This window comes from Cervus elaphus, chromosome 32 (assembly GCF_910594005.1).
Source record: "Cervus elaphus chromosome 32, mCerEla1.1, whole genome shotgun sequence".
Lineage (NCBI taxonomy): Eukaryota > Metazoa > Chordata > Mammalia > Artiodactyla > Cervidae > Cervus > Cervus elaphus.
The window spans coordinates 40,123,550-40,141,750 of NC_057846.1; the positions used below are offsets into that span (position 1 = coordinate 40,123,550).

The 18,201-nt window shown below is 50.2% G+C and overlaps 1 protein-coding gene and 1 non-coding gene across 7 annotated transcripts; one reads left to right on the forward strand and one right to left on the reverse strand.

The window, feature by feature from the left end:
- Window positions 1-8,207: 8,207 nt before the first annotated feature.
- Window positions 8,208-8,280, forward strand: TRNAG-CCC. Its single transcript has one exon. It is a non-coding gene; the product is annotated as a tRNA-Gly (tRNA).
- A 2,191-nt stretch (window positions 8,281-10,471) lies between these two features.
- Window positions 10,472-16,813, reverse strand: ADRB3 (adrenoceptor beta 3). Of its 6 annotated transcripts, XR_006339331.1 has the most exons (4): window positions 15,134-16,813; window positions 14,603-14,664; window positions 14,237-14,434; window positions 10,776-10,911 (listed from the first exon to the last, which is right to left on the reverse strand). XR_006339331.1 is itself a non-coding variant. In XM_043893918.1 (3 exons), exons 1-3 carry the CDS (start codon window positions 16,402-16,404, stop codon window positions 10,855-10,857), a joined length of 1,344 nt encoding a protein of 447 aa, XP_043749853.1. In that variant the 5' UTR covers window positions 16,405-16,813; the 3' UTR covers window positions 10,727-10,854. The 6 variants fall into 6 exon arrangements, 3 of the variants coding, with proteins under 3 accessions (XP_043749852.1, XP_043749853.1, XP_043749854.1); XM_043893918.1 differs by lacking the exon at window positions 14,237-14,434 and having other exon boundaries at window positions 10,727-10,911; window positions 14,649-14,664; XR_006339333.1 differs by lacking the exon at window positions 10,776-10,911 and having other exon boundaries at window positions 13,759-14,434; window positions 14,649-14,744.
- Between the last annotated feature and the right edge of the window lie 1,388 nt (window positions 16,814-18,201).

The following is an 18,201-nucleotide window of genomic DNA, read 5'->3' on the forward strand; positions in this document are numbered from 1 at the left end:
CCTGTGGCCCCCAGGGCACTGCTTGCTTTTGTTTCTCCTTTCACCTCACGGCTGCTTCTCACGCCGCTTTGCTGGTTCCTTCCTTTTCTGACCTTTAAATGTTAGAATGCTCCAGGGCTTGGTCCTCTGAGTTCATTTTTTCCCCCATGCCTGGAGTTAATTTTTTTTTCCAGCTTTATTGAGATGTAATTGACATATAATGTATAATTCAAGATATGCAATGCTTTGATTTGATCCACTCTGAATTCTCTTCTCTAGCTGTGGTCACCATGCAGGTGAGTTTATGCACTTCCATGAATTTAAATACTCACTTCCTTTTTAATGTTAATTTATTTTGTTTGACTGCATCAGGGGTATTGTGGCACGCAGTTCAGTTCAGTTCAGTCACTCAGTCGTGTCCGACTCTTTGAGACCCCTTGGACTGCAGCACGCCAGGCCTCCCTGTCCATCACCAACCCCAAGAGTTTACTCAAACTCGTGTCTGTTGAGTCAGTGATGCCATAACAACCATCTCATCCTCTGTCATCCCCTTCTCTTCCTGCCTTCAATCTTTCCCAGCACCAGGGTCTTTTCAGATGAGTTAGTTCTTCGCATCAGGTGGCCAAAGTATTGGAGTTTCAGCTTCAGCATTAGTCCTTCCAATGAATATTCAGGACTGATTTCCTTTAGGATGGACTGATTGGATCTCCTTGCAGTCCAAGGGACTCTCAAGATTCTTTCCTGACACCACAGTTCAAAAGCATCAAGTCTTCAATGCTCAGCTTTCTTTATAGTCCAGCTCTCACATCCATACATGACTACTGGAAAAACCATAGCTTTGACTAGATGGACCTTTGCTGGCAAAGTAACGTCTCTGCTTTTTCATATGCTGTCTAGGTTGTGGCATCAGGGTCGTCTAATTGCAGCCTATGGGATCTAGTTCCCTGACCAGGGATGGAAGCTGGGAGCATGGAGTCTTAGCCACTGGACCTCCAAAGAAGTCCCTTAAATACTCATCATGAAGTAAGACATAGATAGGCCCCAGGCTGAGCAGCCACAACTGGTCTCCTGCTGATGGTCTGAGATGGGATATTAGGCAGAGTACTGGGCCCTGGTTGGATTCCCCAGCTCAGCACAGGCACAGAAAAGGCCCTCCGTGTGGGGGAAGGACCAAAGGAGAGAGAGATGCCAATTGGAATCCATCTTGACTGCAAGATGCTCACCCACACCAGGACCAAATATGGAGATGATTGGCCAGAGACAGTCCAGAAAACTGCCCCCATATAAGCAACCTAAGCCACTCCTGTGGCAGGTAACTCACTCCGAGTCTGCCCGTGTCTTCCACACGTACGCTGCCTCTCATAAATGCTTTTATCTTTTTCACAGTTTTGGTCTCTTTGCTGAATTCTTTCTTCAAAGAAGACAAGAATCGAGATTTTTTTTCTTCCAGCCTTTCACTGCCAAAATCCATCTATCAAACTTACTGTTGGGCTGCACCCGAAGGCCTGCAAACCCTGTACTTTCCCCAACCCAGCCTCAAAACCAAAGAAAGCCCGGAATTGGCAAAAGAGACATCAGCAGTGTAACGGATGAGGGACCTTACATGTCTGAATCGAGGTCCTGGAGCGACACCCGACAGTGTGGGGCAGACCGCGGATAAGACAAGGTAGTAGTCTTTGCTCCCGGAGTGATAGAGAGATTGCAGTTCTGGGGGAGCTGATGTCAGGTTGGCTTATCAGTTATTGAAGAAACCAGCAGAAGAGCATGCCCCCCACTGCCCCCTTTGACTCACTATTATACCTGAAATAGTTCTGATCTGATTAGAACTATCACTGTCTGGGGCTGAGGCAAACACATAGGCATTTACTGATTGGGCTCCATGATTAACAGGGAAGGTCAGTCAGGGGTGAAGTCTACAGGTGAAGCAAGCACTGGTCAAGCAGGAGAATTACAGAGAGCAAGACAACAGCCATCTTGGGTGGCCCAGCAATACACCTGTACATCCAACTCCAGCTTCTTTCCTAATCTTTAAACTCGGAAATCCAAATACCTACTTAATATTCCAATAAATCTTGAACAGACTTTTCAAATTCACGGTGTTCAAAAACTAACTGGTCGTTTCATATCCTCCATTATTTCCCCCCAATTTATTAAGTGGCAAGTCCCTTCTGCCAGGTTCTCAGGCCAAAATATCCATCCCAGACTTCTCTCTTTTTTTCTTACACTCTACACCCAAGTCATCTGCAAACCCTGCAAGTTTTACTTTGTAACATATTTAGAGCCTGTTCACTTCAAATGTATTATTTAATTTATTGCTGGGAGGGATGGATGTGTGAATGAGCAGAGGGTACAGTCTGTGTGAAGGTACAGTGACAAAGAAAGTTGAGTTCTTCAGTCAATTTAAGTGTGGTTGGAATTCCATGGCAGTCCAGGGGTTATGACTCTACACTTTCACTGTCAAGGGCCTGGGTTCAATCTCTGGTTGGGGAACTAAGATCCCAGAAGCTGCACCCTCCAAAAAATATTTTTTTAAGTTTAAAAAAAATTAAATGTGGTTGGAATAAAAGTGTACAGGAGAGGGGAGTGGTACGAAATCAGATTGGGAAGGCAGGCCCTTGTCTATCTAATGCTAAGCCCTTGCGTTAGGGTCTGAATTCTACCCCAAATGCTTGAAGATTGCTGAATGATTTTAAGAAAGGGAATGACACTGTCAGATTTATGTTTTCGAAAAACCTCTCTGGGGGCTGTGGAGGATGAACTGGAGAGGAGCCAGAACTAGGCAAGAAAGCCACATGAAGACTATTTTAGTTAATTCGGTTAAGAAGTGATGAAGGCCTGAGATATGGCTGTGGGTAACGGGTAAACTTGTCAGATGTCCTCCATAAAAATACCAGGCACCACACCAAGCCTGGAGGGAGATGTCATTTCTGCAAAATATCTGCTTAATGTAAACAGTATATTACGTATCAGTGCTAATGTCTGCTTACTTGTGTCCAGCTTTTCTACCTTCTTTCATTATTAAGAACCAGATCTTTCTCATGACAACGACTTGCAAGAAATGGTAAAGGAAAGCAAAGGCAAAGATTTTAAAAAACATTTCACTCTCTGAAGTCAGACGTGCAACGCCAGAACAGGTGGAAACCAGCTAGCCAGCAGACCTACTGAAGGGATGGGCATGAGGGTGGGTTGGGAAGGAAGAACTAGTTTGCTCTTAAGATGAGTTCTTCCCTCCGGGTCTTTGTTGCAGTGAAAAGGAAAAAAAGAGGATTGAGTTTTTCTCCTTCCCTTTCCTGAGAACAAAGAATATAAAGAGAACAGTGAGCAGGCCTGAACATTCCTAGTTTATTTTTTTTTACTTTAACTGCTCCTAACTCTGAATGTCTGTGACTAAGTTTGCTTTTCTGCCCCCTAACTCTGCAGGAGCTATACTTCACACCTATTTTCCTTTGACTCTGTGCTAAACACATCCCCTAGACAACACCCTTCCCCTTGGAGTTACACCTATCAGAAAGAAGGGCGCAGAGCCACCCAACTGCCATACTCAATTACTAGGCTACTGACGCCAGTTTATGACTGCCTTTGAAACAATGCAAGAGGAAGGAATCAAGATCCTATCAGCTTCTGTCCTCATCGCTGACTCCTGACAGCCAGCCTCTGCCTTATAAAAGCCCCTGGACTTCTCATGCAGGTGGGGACACAGGTCTTGAGGCTTGACCCTACTGTGTTCCCCTCTCCGCCAGCTGAGAATAAAAGCCACCTTTCTATTTCCTCCAGTCTCTGTCTCTGTGTTTTTCTTTTGGCTTCGGTGGGCAGAGTAGGCGAAGATTTTGGCCAGCAACATCTTGACAACTGCAGTGATGTTTGCCATCAGCCCTGTATGTTTCTCTTTCCCCCAAGATGGTCAGAATGTCTCCATTGGGAAAGCAGTTGCCTGTGGCTCTGGGACAGCATTCCAACGGCAATTAGATTCAGACCTCAGCCCAAGGGGAGCCCTCAGGGGAAGGGCCCGAGCACATGATCCACTGACCAGGGGGCAGAAAACAGAGACACCGTGGGTGGCGCCCAGCTGATGCAAAGCTCTCCCAGTCCCAGCACCCTCTTCTCTGGGAGGAAGTGGCCCATCTGCTCTCCCTCCTAGGAATACCAACAGCGTAAGTTGGAAGACTTCATCTAGTTTCTTGCTGAAGTAAGAGGCTTTGAGAACTGTGTTCACTGCCTTACAAAGTGTGGCTCCTCCCTAGTGAAGTCACTCAGTCGTGTCCGACTCTTTGCGACCCCGTGGACTGTAGCCCACCAGGCTCCTCTGTCCATGGGATTTTCCAGGCAAGAATACTGAAGTGGTTTGCCATTTCCTTCTCCAGGGGATCTTCCCAACCCAGGGATCGAACCCAGATCTTCCGCATTGTAGGCAGAAGCTTTATCATCTGAGCCACTAGGGAAGCCTAGTCACTGGCTCCTCCCTAGCAACTCAGAAATGAAAACTGGAGTGAAATGGGTTCTTTAGTTCCTAATTTTCTTAAAAGATGGGGAGGGAGGAGTCACAGAATGACTAGTCATTCTCTTAGGCATGAAGGATGGAGGCTGGGATGCTCTTCCTGGACCAAGCAGACAAGAGGCTCCCAGAGTCCTTTGGAGAAGAGCAGACCACAGCAGATCTTAGGAGCTTCCAGAGCTCAGGGTCCCATTGTATTCTGGTCTCTGATAGGAAATCTTTAAAAACAAGACCAGAGATGGATTCGTTTTTTTGTTGTGTCACGAATTACCACAAAGCAGCTCAGAACAACACACTTTTTTTTTTCTTTCTTTCTTTTCTTTTGGCCACACCTTATGGCATGCAGGATCTTAGTTCCCCCCAACTATGGATCAAAACCCTGCCCCTTGCGGTGGAAGCATGAAGTCTTAACAACTGGACTGCTACGGAAGTCCCAGCACACATTTATTATCTTAGTTTCCATGGGTCAGGGGTCTGGGTCTCGGGCTCAGGGTCTCACCAGACTACAGTGATAGTGTTGGCCAGGGCTGCAGCCTCACCTAAGACACAGGGTCCTCCTCCAGGCTCACAGGGAACCCATTTCCTTGTAGCTGCAGAACTCACGGTGGCGGGCTTCCTCGAGGCCAACAGGAGCGTCTCTCTTCTGTCTCTGACCTTCTCTTAAAGGGCTCGCCTGATTAAGTCAGGCCCACCCAAGATCATCTCCCTTTCTGTGAAGTCAATTGATTAGGGACCTTAATTACATCTTCAAAACCCCTTCCCATCTGCCATATAATATGACATAATCACAACAATCACATCCCATCACCTTTGCCATTTTCTGTTTGTTAGAAGCAAATTATGCCCCCACCTACATTCACAGGGGAGGGATTATGCAAGGACAAGGGTCCTTGGAGGTCATCAGAAGCTTCTGGAGAGAACAGTCCTTCCACGAGAGGTGACTGGGTTGGATGATAATTTTGCAAGATAAGAACTCTGTAGAGTTTACAAGGATCCTCTCATTGTAATGGGTTGAACAGTGACCCCCCCTCCCCCCCCAACTAAAGATACACTGCCCAGAACCTCAGAATGCGACCTTATTTGGAAGAAGGGTCTTTGCTGATATAATTAAGGCAAAGATCTTGAGATGAGATCATCCTGGTTTAGAACAGGCCCCAAATCCAAGTCCGATCTGTCTCTTACAAAGACAGATCTGTGTCTTTAAAAGAGAGAAGGAGAGGCCACAGACGGACACAGCAGGAAAGTGATATCAGAGGCAGACATCAAAGTGATGTGTCTGTAAATCAACAAAAGCCAAGAATTGCTGCAGCCCGGGGCCTGGAACAGAGTCTCCTTGGGGGTCTCTAGAAGGAACTAGCCCTGTCTACTTGATTTTAGATTTCTGGCCTCCAGGACTGTAAGAAAATAAATTTCTGATGTCTTAAGTGACCACGGTTGCGGTCATATGTTGTGGTAGTCTCGGAAAACAAACACACTCATGGATCATTGTCCCCATAGGAATCAATGTCAAGGAGATGGACGTGGGGGCCACAGGTGTGATACAAACTCAGACTTTATGGAGATGCCAGTTCCCAGAGATCAAAAGTGCCATAGGGGTACCAAAGCAAGCCAGCCTTGTAAGCCAAGCCACATTCATTACAGAAGGTAGGAGATGCCCATTCATTGTTATATCTTGTAGTCTCCCTTCACTGATGAATGTGTTTGATTCAGTTGATATTTAAAAAAAAAAAAAGTCTAAAACAGCTGTAGCTTAAACAAAATAGAAGTTTATTTCTCTTTAAGAGTTGGTGATGAACAGGGAAGCCTGGCATGCTGCAGTCCATGGGGTCAAAAAGAGTCAGACATGACTGAGTGACTGAACTTAACTGAAGAGTCTTAAGCATAAGCAATTTAGGACTAAAATGGTAACTTCACACTGTGGGACCCACAGGCTCCCCTGACTGGTTCTTCTGTCATCAGCAATATATTGTTTCCATCTCAAGACCCAACATGGCTACTTCAGTCCTTACCATCACACCTGCATTCCAGCCAGTTGGAAAGGGGTAATCAAATGTGGAGGATATACCTTTTCCCTTTAAGACCCAGAAGCGTCACAGTTCATTTGACTAGAATTTATTCACTTAGTCACACCAGGCCGCAGGAGAGGCGGCAGTGTGTTTTTAGGGAGGCCATGTAATGGCACCCCACTCCAGTACTCTTGCCTGGAAAATCCCATGGACAGAGGAGGCTGCAGTCCATGGGGTCGCTAAGAGTCGGACACGACTGAGCGACTTCACTTTCCCTTTTCACTTTCATGCATTGGAGAAGGAAACAGCAAACCACTCCAGTGTTCTTGCCTGAAGAATCCCAGGGATGGGGGAGCCTGGTGGGCTGCCGTCTATGGGGTCGCACGAGTCGGACACAACTGAAGCGACTTAGCAGCAGCAGCAGCAGAGCCTGATAAAACTTAGGCGTTCTGTTACTCACGGAAGGAAAGAATAGAGAATGGACAGCAAATTCCGCCAACAGGAGAAATCAAACACAATGTCTGACTTGATGAGGCCTGTGATCAGTCGTGTCCAACTCTTTGCAGCCCTGCAGCCTGTAGCCCGCCAGGCTCCTCTGTCCATGGGGTTCTCCAGGCCAGAATACTAGAGTGGGTTGCCATTTCCTCCTCCAGGAGATCCTCCCAACCCGGGGATTGAACCCCTGTCTCTTGCATCTCCTACACTGGCAGGGAGATTCTTTACTTTTGCGCCACCTGGGAATCTCCTGACTTGATGAATCACCTCTCAAATCTGGGGCCCAGAGAAAAGGCTTAGAAATGGAAATCCACGGATGCATAGCACCCCCACCACCGTTCTGACTGATTATAGATGTAATAGGCTGGGAAATGTGGGTTCGAAACATCATCAATAAGATGAGCATGCAGAGGCTGGAGTAAGACTGTTCCTCCTTCCCCCTCACACCCTCAGCTGTGGGTTGAATTGTGCCCCCCGAAAAGATATGCTGAAGTCCTAACCCCCAGCACTTGGGAATGTGCTTATTTGGAGGTAGGGTCTTTGCACATGTAATCAAGTTAAAATGAAGTCACACAGAATCAAGCTGGACCCTGATCCAATGGCTGGTGTCCTTAGAAGAGGAAGGAACTTTGGACAGAGACACTCACAGTAGGAGAAGGTCAGGCGAAGAGGGAGGTGGGTGTCACCCTGCGGCAGCTACAAGCCAGACAACACCAAGGAAGTTGAAGGCAAAAAGGGCCTTCCCCCAGGGCCTTACCTTGGTCCTGGACCTCTAGCCTCTAGAACTGTGACAATACTTTTCTGTTTGGGATAATTTGTTATGTAAGATTTAACAAACGAATATACAATCTCCCTCTTCTGGTTCTTTAGGGCCCCACTCTCATGAAGATACCATAAAACCCTGACACCTAGAAGTGCCCTCGCTCTTAAACCTTCTGTCCATCCTTTTTTTTTTCTTTTTGGCCATGCCACGCAGCATGTGAGATCTTAGTTCTTCGTTCAGTTCAGCTCAGTCGCTCAGTCGTATCTGAGTCTTTGCGACCCCATGGACTGTAGCACACCAGGCCTCCCTGTCCATCACCAACTCCTGGAGCTTGCTCAAACTCATGTCCATTGAGTCGGCGATGCCATCCAACCATCTCATCCTCTGTCATTCCTCAACCAGGAATCAAAGCCAGGGCCCCTGAACTGGAAGCTCAGAGTCCTAACCACTGAATTAGCTCATTATAGAGACTTCCCTGGTAGTCCAGTGGCTAAGACTCTGCACTCCCAATGCAGGGGGCCCAGGCTTGATCCCTGGTCAGGGAACTAGATCCCACATGCCACAACTAAGACTCAGTGCAGCCAAATAAATAAATAAAACTATTTTTGAAAAAAAAAAGTCAGATAATTATAAATGCTGCAACCCAGCGACTGGGTGAGCCAACAGTCAGTCACAGGCCAGACCAGGGTCTGACATGAAAAGAGGGCCAAAGGGGGAGGTGTACAGTGACGTGGGTGTGACACCGGTGGGATCACTGACACCTGAGGTGGGGACGAACCTGCGGAAGGAAGACCAGGCAGGACACACCCACAGTGACCAAAGGTAAGTGAGTCCAGGATCTAGGCTGTCGATGTAAGCAGGACCAAACGAGGACTGAAGCCAGGAGCCCTGGGACTGAAGCCAGGAGCCCTGGGACTAGTCTGAGCCCCACACTCAAATGACACCCCTTAGAACTGGGAGGACCTTTTCAGTTTCCAAAGCTTTTCACATACAGTCTCTCATCTGAGCTTCAAAACCAGTCTGCAAGAATTGAGTAGAGCAATTGAATCATCTCCATTTGATTCACAGGCCAAGAGAGAGGCTAAGTCACTTGCTCTGTGTGACTGATGGTGAGAAGTCAGTGCAAAGAAAGTGAACTTGGGGAGTCTGGTAGACTGGGTTAAAATCAGCACAGCAAGCTCTTTGATTTCCACACAGCTGTAGTTTTTCCTTTGTTGTCACTGTAAGGTAACATTTGGAGAGCACCTCTTACAAGGTTGGTATATTTATTGGTACTCCTAAAAAAGGTCATTTCCGTCCTTATTTGTTTTTTTCCAGCTCCAAATGCCATGCAATTTATACTGAAAACACAGTGTTGCCAAGTAATCTTGGCTACTTACAATTCATCTTGCTAGAGATCAGTTTCTTCATTTCATCAAAGGACTGGGCTAAACCATTTCCAGTTGAGCTATTTCAAATCCTAAAAGGTGATGCTGTTAAAATGCTGCACTCAATATGCCAGCAAATTTGGAAAACTCAGCACTGGCCCCAGGAATGGAAGGGGCAGTTTTCATTCCAATCCCAAAGAAAGGCAATGCCATAAAATGCTCAAACTACTGCACAATTGCACTCATCTCACTTGCTAGCAAAGTTATGCTCAAAATTCTCCAAGTGAGGCTTCAACAGTACACGAACCGAGAACCAGATTTTTTTCAAGCTGGATTTAGAAAAGGCAGAGGAACCAGAGATCAAATTGCCAACATCCGTTGGATCACAGAAAAAGCAAGAGAGTTCCAGAAAAACATCTACTTCTGCTTTATTGACTACACCAACGCCTTTGACTGTATGGATCACAACAAACTGTAGAAAATTCTTAAAGAGATGGGAATACCAGACCACCTGACCTGCCTCTTGAGAAATTTGTATGCAGGTCAGGAAGCAACAGTTAGAAATGGACATGGAACAACAGACTGGTTCCAAACTGGGAAAGGAGTATGTCAAGGCTGTATATTGTCACCCTGCTTATTTAACTTATATGCAGAGTACATCACGAGAAACGCTGGGCTGGAGGAAGCACAAGTTGGAATCAAGATTACCGGGAGAAATATCAATAACTTCAGATACACAGATGACACCACCCTTATGGCAGAAAGTGAAGAGGAACTAAAGAGCCTCTTGATGAAAGTGAAAGAGGAGAGTGAAAAAGCTGGCTTAAAACTCAAAATTCAAAAAACAAAGAGCGTGGCATCTGGTCCCATCACTTCATGGCAAATAGATAGAGAAACAATGGAAACAGTGAGAGGCATTATTTTCTTGGGCTCCAAAATCACTGCAGATGGTGACTGCAGTCACGAAATTAAAAGGCGCTTGCTCCTTGGAAGAAAAGCTATGACCAACCTAGACAGCATATTAAAAAGCAGAGACATTACTTTGCTGACAAAGGTCCCTCTAGTCGAAGCTATGGTTTTTCCAGTAATCATGTAGGGATGTGAGTTGGACTATAAAGAAAGCTGAGCATGGAAGAATTCGTGCTTCTGAACTGTGGTGTTGGAGAAGACTCTTGAGAGTCCCTTGGACTGCAAGGAGATCCAACCAGTCCATCCTAAAGGAAATCAGTCCTGAATATTCATTGGAAGGACTGATACTGAAGCTGAAACTCCAATACTTTGGCCACCTGATGCGAAGAACTAACTCATTGGAATAAGACCCTGATGCTGGGAAAGATTGAAGATGGGAGGAGAAGGGGACCACATGGACAGGGAAGCCTGGCGTGCTGCAGTTCATGGGGTTGCACAAAGTCGGACACGACTGAGCAACTCAAGTGAGCTGAAACCATAACCATTTATTGATACTTATTTATTTTGGGCCACACCACGGCATGCGAGCTCTTACTTCCCTGACCAGGGATCCAACCTGTGCCCCCTGCAGTGGAAGTGTGCAGTCTTAACCACCAGGCCGCCAGGGAATTCCCCTGACCAAACCACTTCTAGGGCCTCTTCAAGTTATTCCAGGTCAGGCCTGCTTGTAAACTCGGTCTACACCTGTTGTGCTTCAAACAACCATCAGGGGGCGCCTCGCACCGCTTATGCCTTGAACGGAGCACAGAGGCTTGCAGAAACGCTGAAGAAGCAAAACTCTGCTTAGGGCTTCCCAGAGGTTGATGAGAGCCAGCCATCGCAGTCATCTTCATTCCCCTTCTAAAGGCAAGAGAGAAGAGAAAATTTTATCCTCCGTTTACTCTATAGATGGGGAAACTGAGGAATGTGCTTTGATTTTCTTTCATCCCATAATAGGATGAACTATGAAAAAGCCGATGGCTTTCTGGAGTTGCTGCTAATCAGTTTCACATCACACCTCAACTGCTCACTAGCTGGCCTAAGGCAGACTATCCCCAGGGCATTTGGCAGGGGGCTAGGGAGGCCATTGGCAGGTCTGTATACCCTCTGCTGACTCCCCCCTTCCCCGCTGGACAGACACAGAAACGCAGACATACTGCCCCAGCCCAGGGGTCTGAGAAGGGAGCCTAGATCTCTGACTTTTAGGATGGTACTATAAAGGGCACCACTTCCATGGCCTTCACCTGTGCCCGCAGGCCGAGAGAAAGAAACCACTAGACACCGTAAGGGATGAGGAATGAAGCTGATGTGGAATGTTCGCCCCGTGACTGCCCACAAGGACTGCAGACTGCATTTACCACTGTTCTCCAGAACAGGGGTCCCCAGCCTCTGGTATCTAAGGCCTGACGATCTGAGGTGGAGCTGATGTAATAATAATGGAAATAAAGTATACAATACATATAATGCACCTGAATCATCCCGAAATAGCCAGCCCTCCCCCTCACTCCATGGTCTATGAAAAAGTGGTCTTCCAGGAAACCAGTCCCTGGTGCCAAAAAGGTCAGGGATGCTGCCGCTAGTGGTAAAGACCCCGCCTGCCAATGCAGGAGACATAAGAGACGTGGGCTCGATCCTTGGGTTGGGAAGATCTGCCGGAGAAAAGCATGGCAACCCACTCCAGTATTCTTGCCTGGAGAATCCCATGGACAGAGGGACGTGGTGGGCTACAGTACATGGGGTCGCAAAGAGTCCGTCACAATTGAAGCAACTTCGCACACATGCACACCACAGAAGAACCTACCACGGGAGAGTCCTAGGAAAGCCTGTTATCAACAACACCCTCCCCTTAACTCTGCCTGCTCCTCAGCGGTGTCCGAGGTTGCAGAGGCAGGTTCCCTCTGAAAAAGCCCGTCATTCCTCATCCCGTGTCCTCCAGCATAGCCCCTTCCACCTTGTCACTTCTGCTCGGGCAGAGCCAGCAGTTCCATGGACCCTTTTTCCCTCATGGGTTCCAGGTGGTGCCGTGGTAAGGCATCCACCTGCCAAAGCAAGAGATGCAGGTTCCATCCCTGAGTCGGAAAGATCATCTGGAGGAGGAAAGAGCAAGCCACTCCAGTATTGCTGCCTGGAATATTCCAGACGAGCCTGGAAGGCTATACAGTTCATGGGGTCCCAAAGAGTCGGGCACGACAGAGCACGCACCACCACTAGCATCATCTGTAAGTCTTCACATCTCTAGGCTCAGAGGATGGTTGTTTGTCTTCCCCAGTTCAAGTGCTCCGGGCCCGTGCTACAGAGAGCCACCCACTCGACATCTAAGGGTATAAATCTCCCTCGCCCTGACACCTGACCGCAAGTTGCTGGAGAAATGACGGGAGCGGCTGGCTGCCTCTCCACCTGTCAGACAGTGGAGACAATTCACAGACGGAGTCCACAGCCCCAGCGCAAGTCTAAACACTCCAGAGGAGGCTGACAGCTAGCACACGGGTGCGTATCGAGTAAAACTCAAGCCCTGTGAGCTCCTGGATGGCGTTCAAGGACAATTCTACAAACCAGATCACCCTCCCTCCCCCAAATCATTCTTCTGCCCCTGCCTAGCACCCTGGCACCGACTGGACAACTTCCCTCAGCGATGTTGGGAAAATATCCAGAGATGGGGAGAGAGAGGAGGCCCTCTTATGCTCAGGCTAAGGCGAGACTTCCTTCTCTGCTAAAGGTTCAACAAGTTGAGTCCTTGCCAAGAAACCTTCCACACCTCAGACACCAGAGATCTCATACTGCTCTGAGTGAAGAAGGAGAAAGTCATCTTTGGTATGCAAACATCCTAAGAAATAAAACCTGGACTCCTAGACAGAAGAAAGCAGCTAAGGCCAGGTCCAGTTCACAGGGAACACCCATATGTGGAAATCCACCGAGCTTATCCTCAGGGCCGATCAGTTTTATAACCCTGGAGCCCCTGAAGGTAGACAATGCCGTCTACCCAGCTCATTCAACTTTTAGTGATTTACTGGCTCTCCCGTAAATCAGCCTGGACAATGGTCTCTGCTCAAGGAATCTAAATAAGAACTCACAAAATGACCCGGGGGTTTCCATAGAAATTTTCTTTCCCTAGGAAACTGCCTGATAAGATTCATAAAATTGGAATAAGGGGGGAAAAAATTATCAAGGAGCTCAAACTTGTAACTCCAGTTTTAGTTGAAGAAGATAATACAGATTTCTGCTGCCCAGGAAAGGGAGTGGGAAGGTAGAGGTTAATAGAGGTTATGGAAAGGATAAGAAATGTCAGAATATATTTATAACCCAAGAGAATCTGCCCAACACAAACAATGGTCTGTGCCGCCACACACACATATACAGCACCGGACAAAACTGGTTCCTGGTGGCAACGGGATGTTATGAATCCACCTCTGGCTTGTAGCACAAGAGCTCCATATGCCCTGATCCCTGGAACAGCAAACCCCACCTCCTGCGGACACTTCAGTGAGTCCCGTGGGCAGAATGGCCTCCAGGGTGGGGAGATCGGAGTGTCCAAGGCTCAAACTCCGTCTCCTTCACCCCAAAAGACTTTTCATTCTTTGTTTCATGAGGATCAAGAAGAAAGGGACAAAGGTTAGTCCTAATTTACTGCCTCTGTCACGAGTCAGCTCTATGAAAGGAGTAAGCGGATTACACAGAGAAAACAAATGGGAGAGGAGAGAGGGCAACGGATAAACTGCATTCAGGAAAATTTATTCATTTGATTTCAAAAGGAAAAGAAGGGACCCATTCTAAAGGTTCACCTTCCCAGGAAACCAGGAACGTCCCCCCCCCCCCCACCCCAAACTCTAAAGTAAAGTCCTGAAACTGCTGTGAGGTAGGTGTGTCTACAATGAGGAAGCCACGGAGGACAAAACCCCAAACCGTGACCTTCCCCAGCTTCCTCTTCTCAGCCTGGGCCTCCAGCACCCGGGCGGGTTCCTCAGGGTCTGGGAGGCAGAAGGAACAGAATGACGGAGCCCGCCTTGCCCCTGCACACACAGCACACAGTAAGACAGGTGCGGCTGCCCGGGCTAAACGCAGCCCGGCTCCTGCCCCGGCACCTGGGCACGGGCAGCCGGACACCCCAGCTGCTGAGGTAGCGGTGAAGTTCAGGGCTGGGGTTTTAGAAAACTTCTCTCAGAAAGAAAGAGAGCCGGCGAAAACCCACTTGGTAAGGATTTCCCCTCCCTAGTCAGCCCCCGTCCTCCTCCCAGGACCCAGTCGTCAGTCAGGCGCCTGAAGGGCAGAGTTTTCCAGCTGGGAAACTCCAAGGGCTCATTCTGAACCGAGGCCGGCCAGAGGCTTTCCAAAGGTTCCGGATCAACGGAGCTGTTTCTTCAAGGCCTAAGAAAGTCCGCAGGAAGCCCTGAAAAAGTGGAGATAACAGTATCTTGGGGTGAGGGGGCAAAGGGTGGGAACGGGGGGAGAGGGTGGTCAGGGACCTTGGGAAGCCCCTCTGGGATCCACGGAACTACAAAGGCCACCCCCAACTCCAACCCGACCCGGTTCCTACTGGGTAAGAATTCGCACTCACAGCTTCCTCAGCCCGGCTAGCCTTCATTCCGGAAACGAATCCTCACCTTCAGGGCTATCAGACTTTTCAAAGAAACCAGAACTGAGCCCGAAGACTTGGGGACGGCCGCGGGGGTGGGGGATGGGGGGCCCTCTAGTCTTCTCTGCAAGTCAAAGCCAGCCCGAGTGATGGTAAGAAATTTGGGCAAAGAACTGAGCTAGCAAACCAAAACTAGCGCTGCGGTCGAGCCGGGGGCCCTCCGCACCGCGGCACCTCCGGGCGCACTTTTTCCTGGGTTGGAGAACCACCCGCCCGCCTCCTTTGCTTCCACCTCCCACCCCCCTTGGCAGGATGGGTGGGAAACGGGAAAAGAAAGGGCTCTGGGTTCCTCTTTGATTTACTCTGTGCCCCCCTTCTCTTTCTGTGCCCCCCTTCTCTTGATTGCAAAGACCCTCCCCAGCCCCATCTTCTCCTCCCGAACCCCGAACTCAAAAAAAAATTGACCAGCGGAGATACAGAAAGCTTCCTGATCCCTTCGCCTTGATTACCTACCCGTCGAGCGGTGGGGGCTCCCTGGACTCGGCGGGGCTGCTCAGGGCCGTGGGGGCGCCGGAGGGGGCGCGGGGCTGGGAGGCAGCGGCGAGGTGCTCCTCCGGCCAGCAGCGACACAGCAGGCGGCGGAAGGCGCTCCGAAAGTCCGGGCTGCGGCAGTAGATGAGCGGGTTGAAGGCAGAGTTGGCATAGCCCAGCCAGTTAAGGGCGAGGAAAGTGGGGCCGGACACCAGAGAGGGGCCCCCGAGGGCGCGCACCACGTTGACCACAAAGAAAGGCAACCAGCAGAGAGTGAAGGTTCCCATGATGAGCCCCAGGGTGCGCAGGGCGCGGTGTTCCCGCAGAGGCAGAAGGCGCGCCGGCCGCCGGCCGTAGGAAGGCACCCCCGCGGGCGAGGCGCACGGCCCCGCCGGGCCAGGGGACCTGGAGCGAGAAGGAGCCGGCGGAGACTCCTCTGGCGGGAAGCGACCCAGCTCCCGGCGCAGCAAGCGCAGCTGGCGCGTAGCCACCACGAAAACCCGTGCGTAGACGAAGAGCATCACCAGGAGCGGAAGATAGAAGGAGACCGAGGAGGAGAGCAGCGCGTAGGGTACGTTGGAGGCGAAGGTGCAGCAGCGCGGGTTGGAGTGGCAACGCTGAGCCTCGGCGTCGGCCCCGATGCGCCACCATTTGCTCATGATGGGCGCAAACGACACCGCGGCGGACACGACCCACACCAGGACCACGGCGGCTCGGGCGCGGCGTTTGGTGACCAGAGCGCCGTAGCGCAGCGGGTTGGTCACGGCCAGGTAGCGGTCCACCGCCAGGGCGCACAGGGTTTCGATGCTGGCGGTCACACACAGCACGTCCACCGAGGTCCACAGCTCGCAACTGGTGACGCCCAGGGGCCAGTGGCCGGTCAGCGCCAACGTGGCCCCCGGGGGCACGACCAGGAGCCCCACCACCAGGTCGGCTGTGGCCAGCGAAGTCACGAACACGTTGGTCATGGTCTGGAGTCTCGGCGTCCGGGCGATGGCCACGATTACCAGCAGGTTGCCTCCCACGGTGGCCAGCACCGCTAGCGCCAACAGCGCCCCCGCCAGCGCCACCGCCCAGGGCACCCCTGGCAGCCCACTCGCGTTGGCAGTATTGGGCGCCAGGGTGGGGATATCTGGCCACGGGGTCAGAGAGCTGTTCCCAGGAGGCCACGGAGCCATCCCCGCGTCGCGCGTGGGGCAGGAAGGAATGAGGGAACGGGGCTCCCAGCTCACTCTGCTCAGCGGAGGGGGCATCGGGGCGTGGGAGCGACTCCCCCGGCCTGGGCCATCTTCCCCAGCTGACCCGCGAGAACGCACAGTCTCCCCGCCACCCCCACCCCTTGGGTGCCACCGCTGGGGAGGGGGTGGGAGTGGGGGAGTGGCGGCCCTTAAAGGGGCAGCGGCCAATAGTCTCCACGCTGGGCCTCCGGAGGGGGAATCGAGCCGTGGGGACTGAAGCCAGATGGACGCCCGACTTCCCTATTAGTCAAACCCCCAGTAAGATTCGTAAGAGTAAAGTCACGCCGTGTGTTCTCTGCTACGATGTGCCTCGCTCCTGCCGTGACAGCTCCCCGCGCTCTGGCCGCACTGGTTTTCTGGAACTCTGTACCAATTTCCTGGGAAGGTCCAGGAGCGTCGCTCCGAGAGGGAAGAACCCCCGCCCCCTTACCGCGTTGGAGGGAAAGGTAACCCCCTGGAAGCAAAGGAGAGGACCCACAGCAGCCCCTCCTCCACGGAGGCATCCTCCCCTGAGACTCTGTAGGTTAAGTCATAGAGGACACCGGCTTCTTCCGTCTTTTCCCAAGACCTCCTTCCATGAGATCTGGTCCCTACCCTTCTATTCACTTACTTCCCCTGTCATTCTGGTCTAACTTTTCTTTCTCTTTCTTTTTTCCCTTTTCAGCTACTGGGAAAAACAAAAACAAAAAACAAAAAAACTTCCATTTTCCAGGAGTCTTTTTGATTGCCTGCTCTTTTGAGCTTGGATTTGACCTCTGAACTGAGCCCAGGGTGCTAACGAGTTTCCATTTCTGTCTTCCCCACTCTATGTTGCCCCTTCCCCACAATTTCCACAGAGAAAACTTCTAGATGGACCCCTTTCTTAAAACACTTCTCTTGTAACGACTGTGCTGAAAATGAATGAATGGGGATTTCTCTGGTGGTACAGTGGATACCCTGGTAGCTCAGATGGTAAAGAATCCTCCTGCAATGCGGGAGTCCCGGGTTCGATCTCTGGGTCTGGAAGATTCCCCTGGAGAAGAAAATGGCAACCCACTCCAGTATTCTTGCCTGGAAAATCCCATGGACAGAGGAACCTGGCAGGCTACAGTCCATGGGGTCACAAAGAGTCGGACACAACTGAGCGACTAACACACACAGTGGATAAGAATCTGCCTACCAATGCAGGGTATACAGGTTCGATCCCTGGTCCGGGAAGATTCCACATGCACGCAACTGAGCCCCTGGGCTGCATCTTCTGAGCCCACTCTCTAGAGTCCGTGAGAGACAAGTAATGAGACTCTGCGGTGCAAAGACTGAGCCCGAGTACTGCACCTACTGAAGCCCGTGTGCCGAAAGCCTGTGCTTTGCAACAAAGGAAGCCAGCACAATGCAAAGCCAATAGTAGCCCACGCTCACCGCAACTATAGAAAGCCCAGCAGCAATGAAGACTCGGCACAGCCAAAAATAAAGAATGAATACGATTTCCTTGGTGGTCCAGTGGCTAAGATGCCACACTCTCAATGGAAGGGAGACCAGGTTTGATCCCTGATCAGGGAACTAGATTCCACCTGCCACGACTGAGACCCAGGGCAGACATAAACAAAAAAAAAAAAGAAGAATCAATGGCTTCCAGGTTGAGGCTTATCCACCATCACTCCCAGCTCTCCACAAATCGTCCATCACCGTGGCAAAGTCTTCTCTACTTCCCTGAAGATTTTATTCACGAACTTTTAAAAATTAGAAGACATTAGGGTGATGACTTCACACGTTGCATCTCGGAGTGTGTGGCACCGCAGGCCTGGCACTTGAATGCCTGCTGGAGTCTCTCCT

What these genes read in the sequence shown, in the direction of transcription:
- ADRB3 (XM_043893917.1), bottom strand. Translation starts at nt 16,404, where the DNA reads ATGCCCCCTCCGCTGAGCAGAGTGAGCTGGGAGCCCCGTTCCCTCATT. An exon ending in GAGCCCCCACCGCTCGACGG is followed by an intron (nt 10,912 to 15,133) that starts GTAGGTAATCAA and finishes TCTTGCCTTTAG; the next exon opens with AAGGGGAATGAAGATGACTG.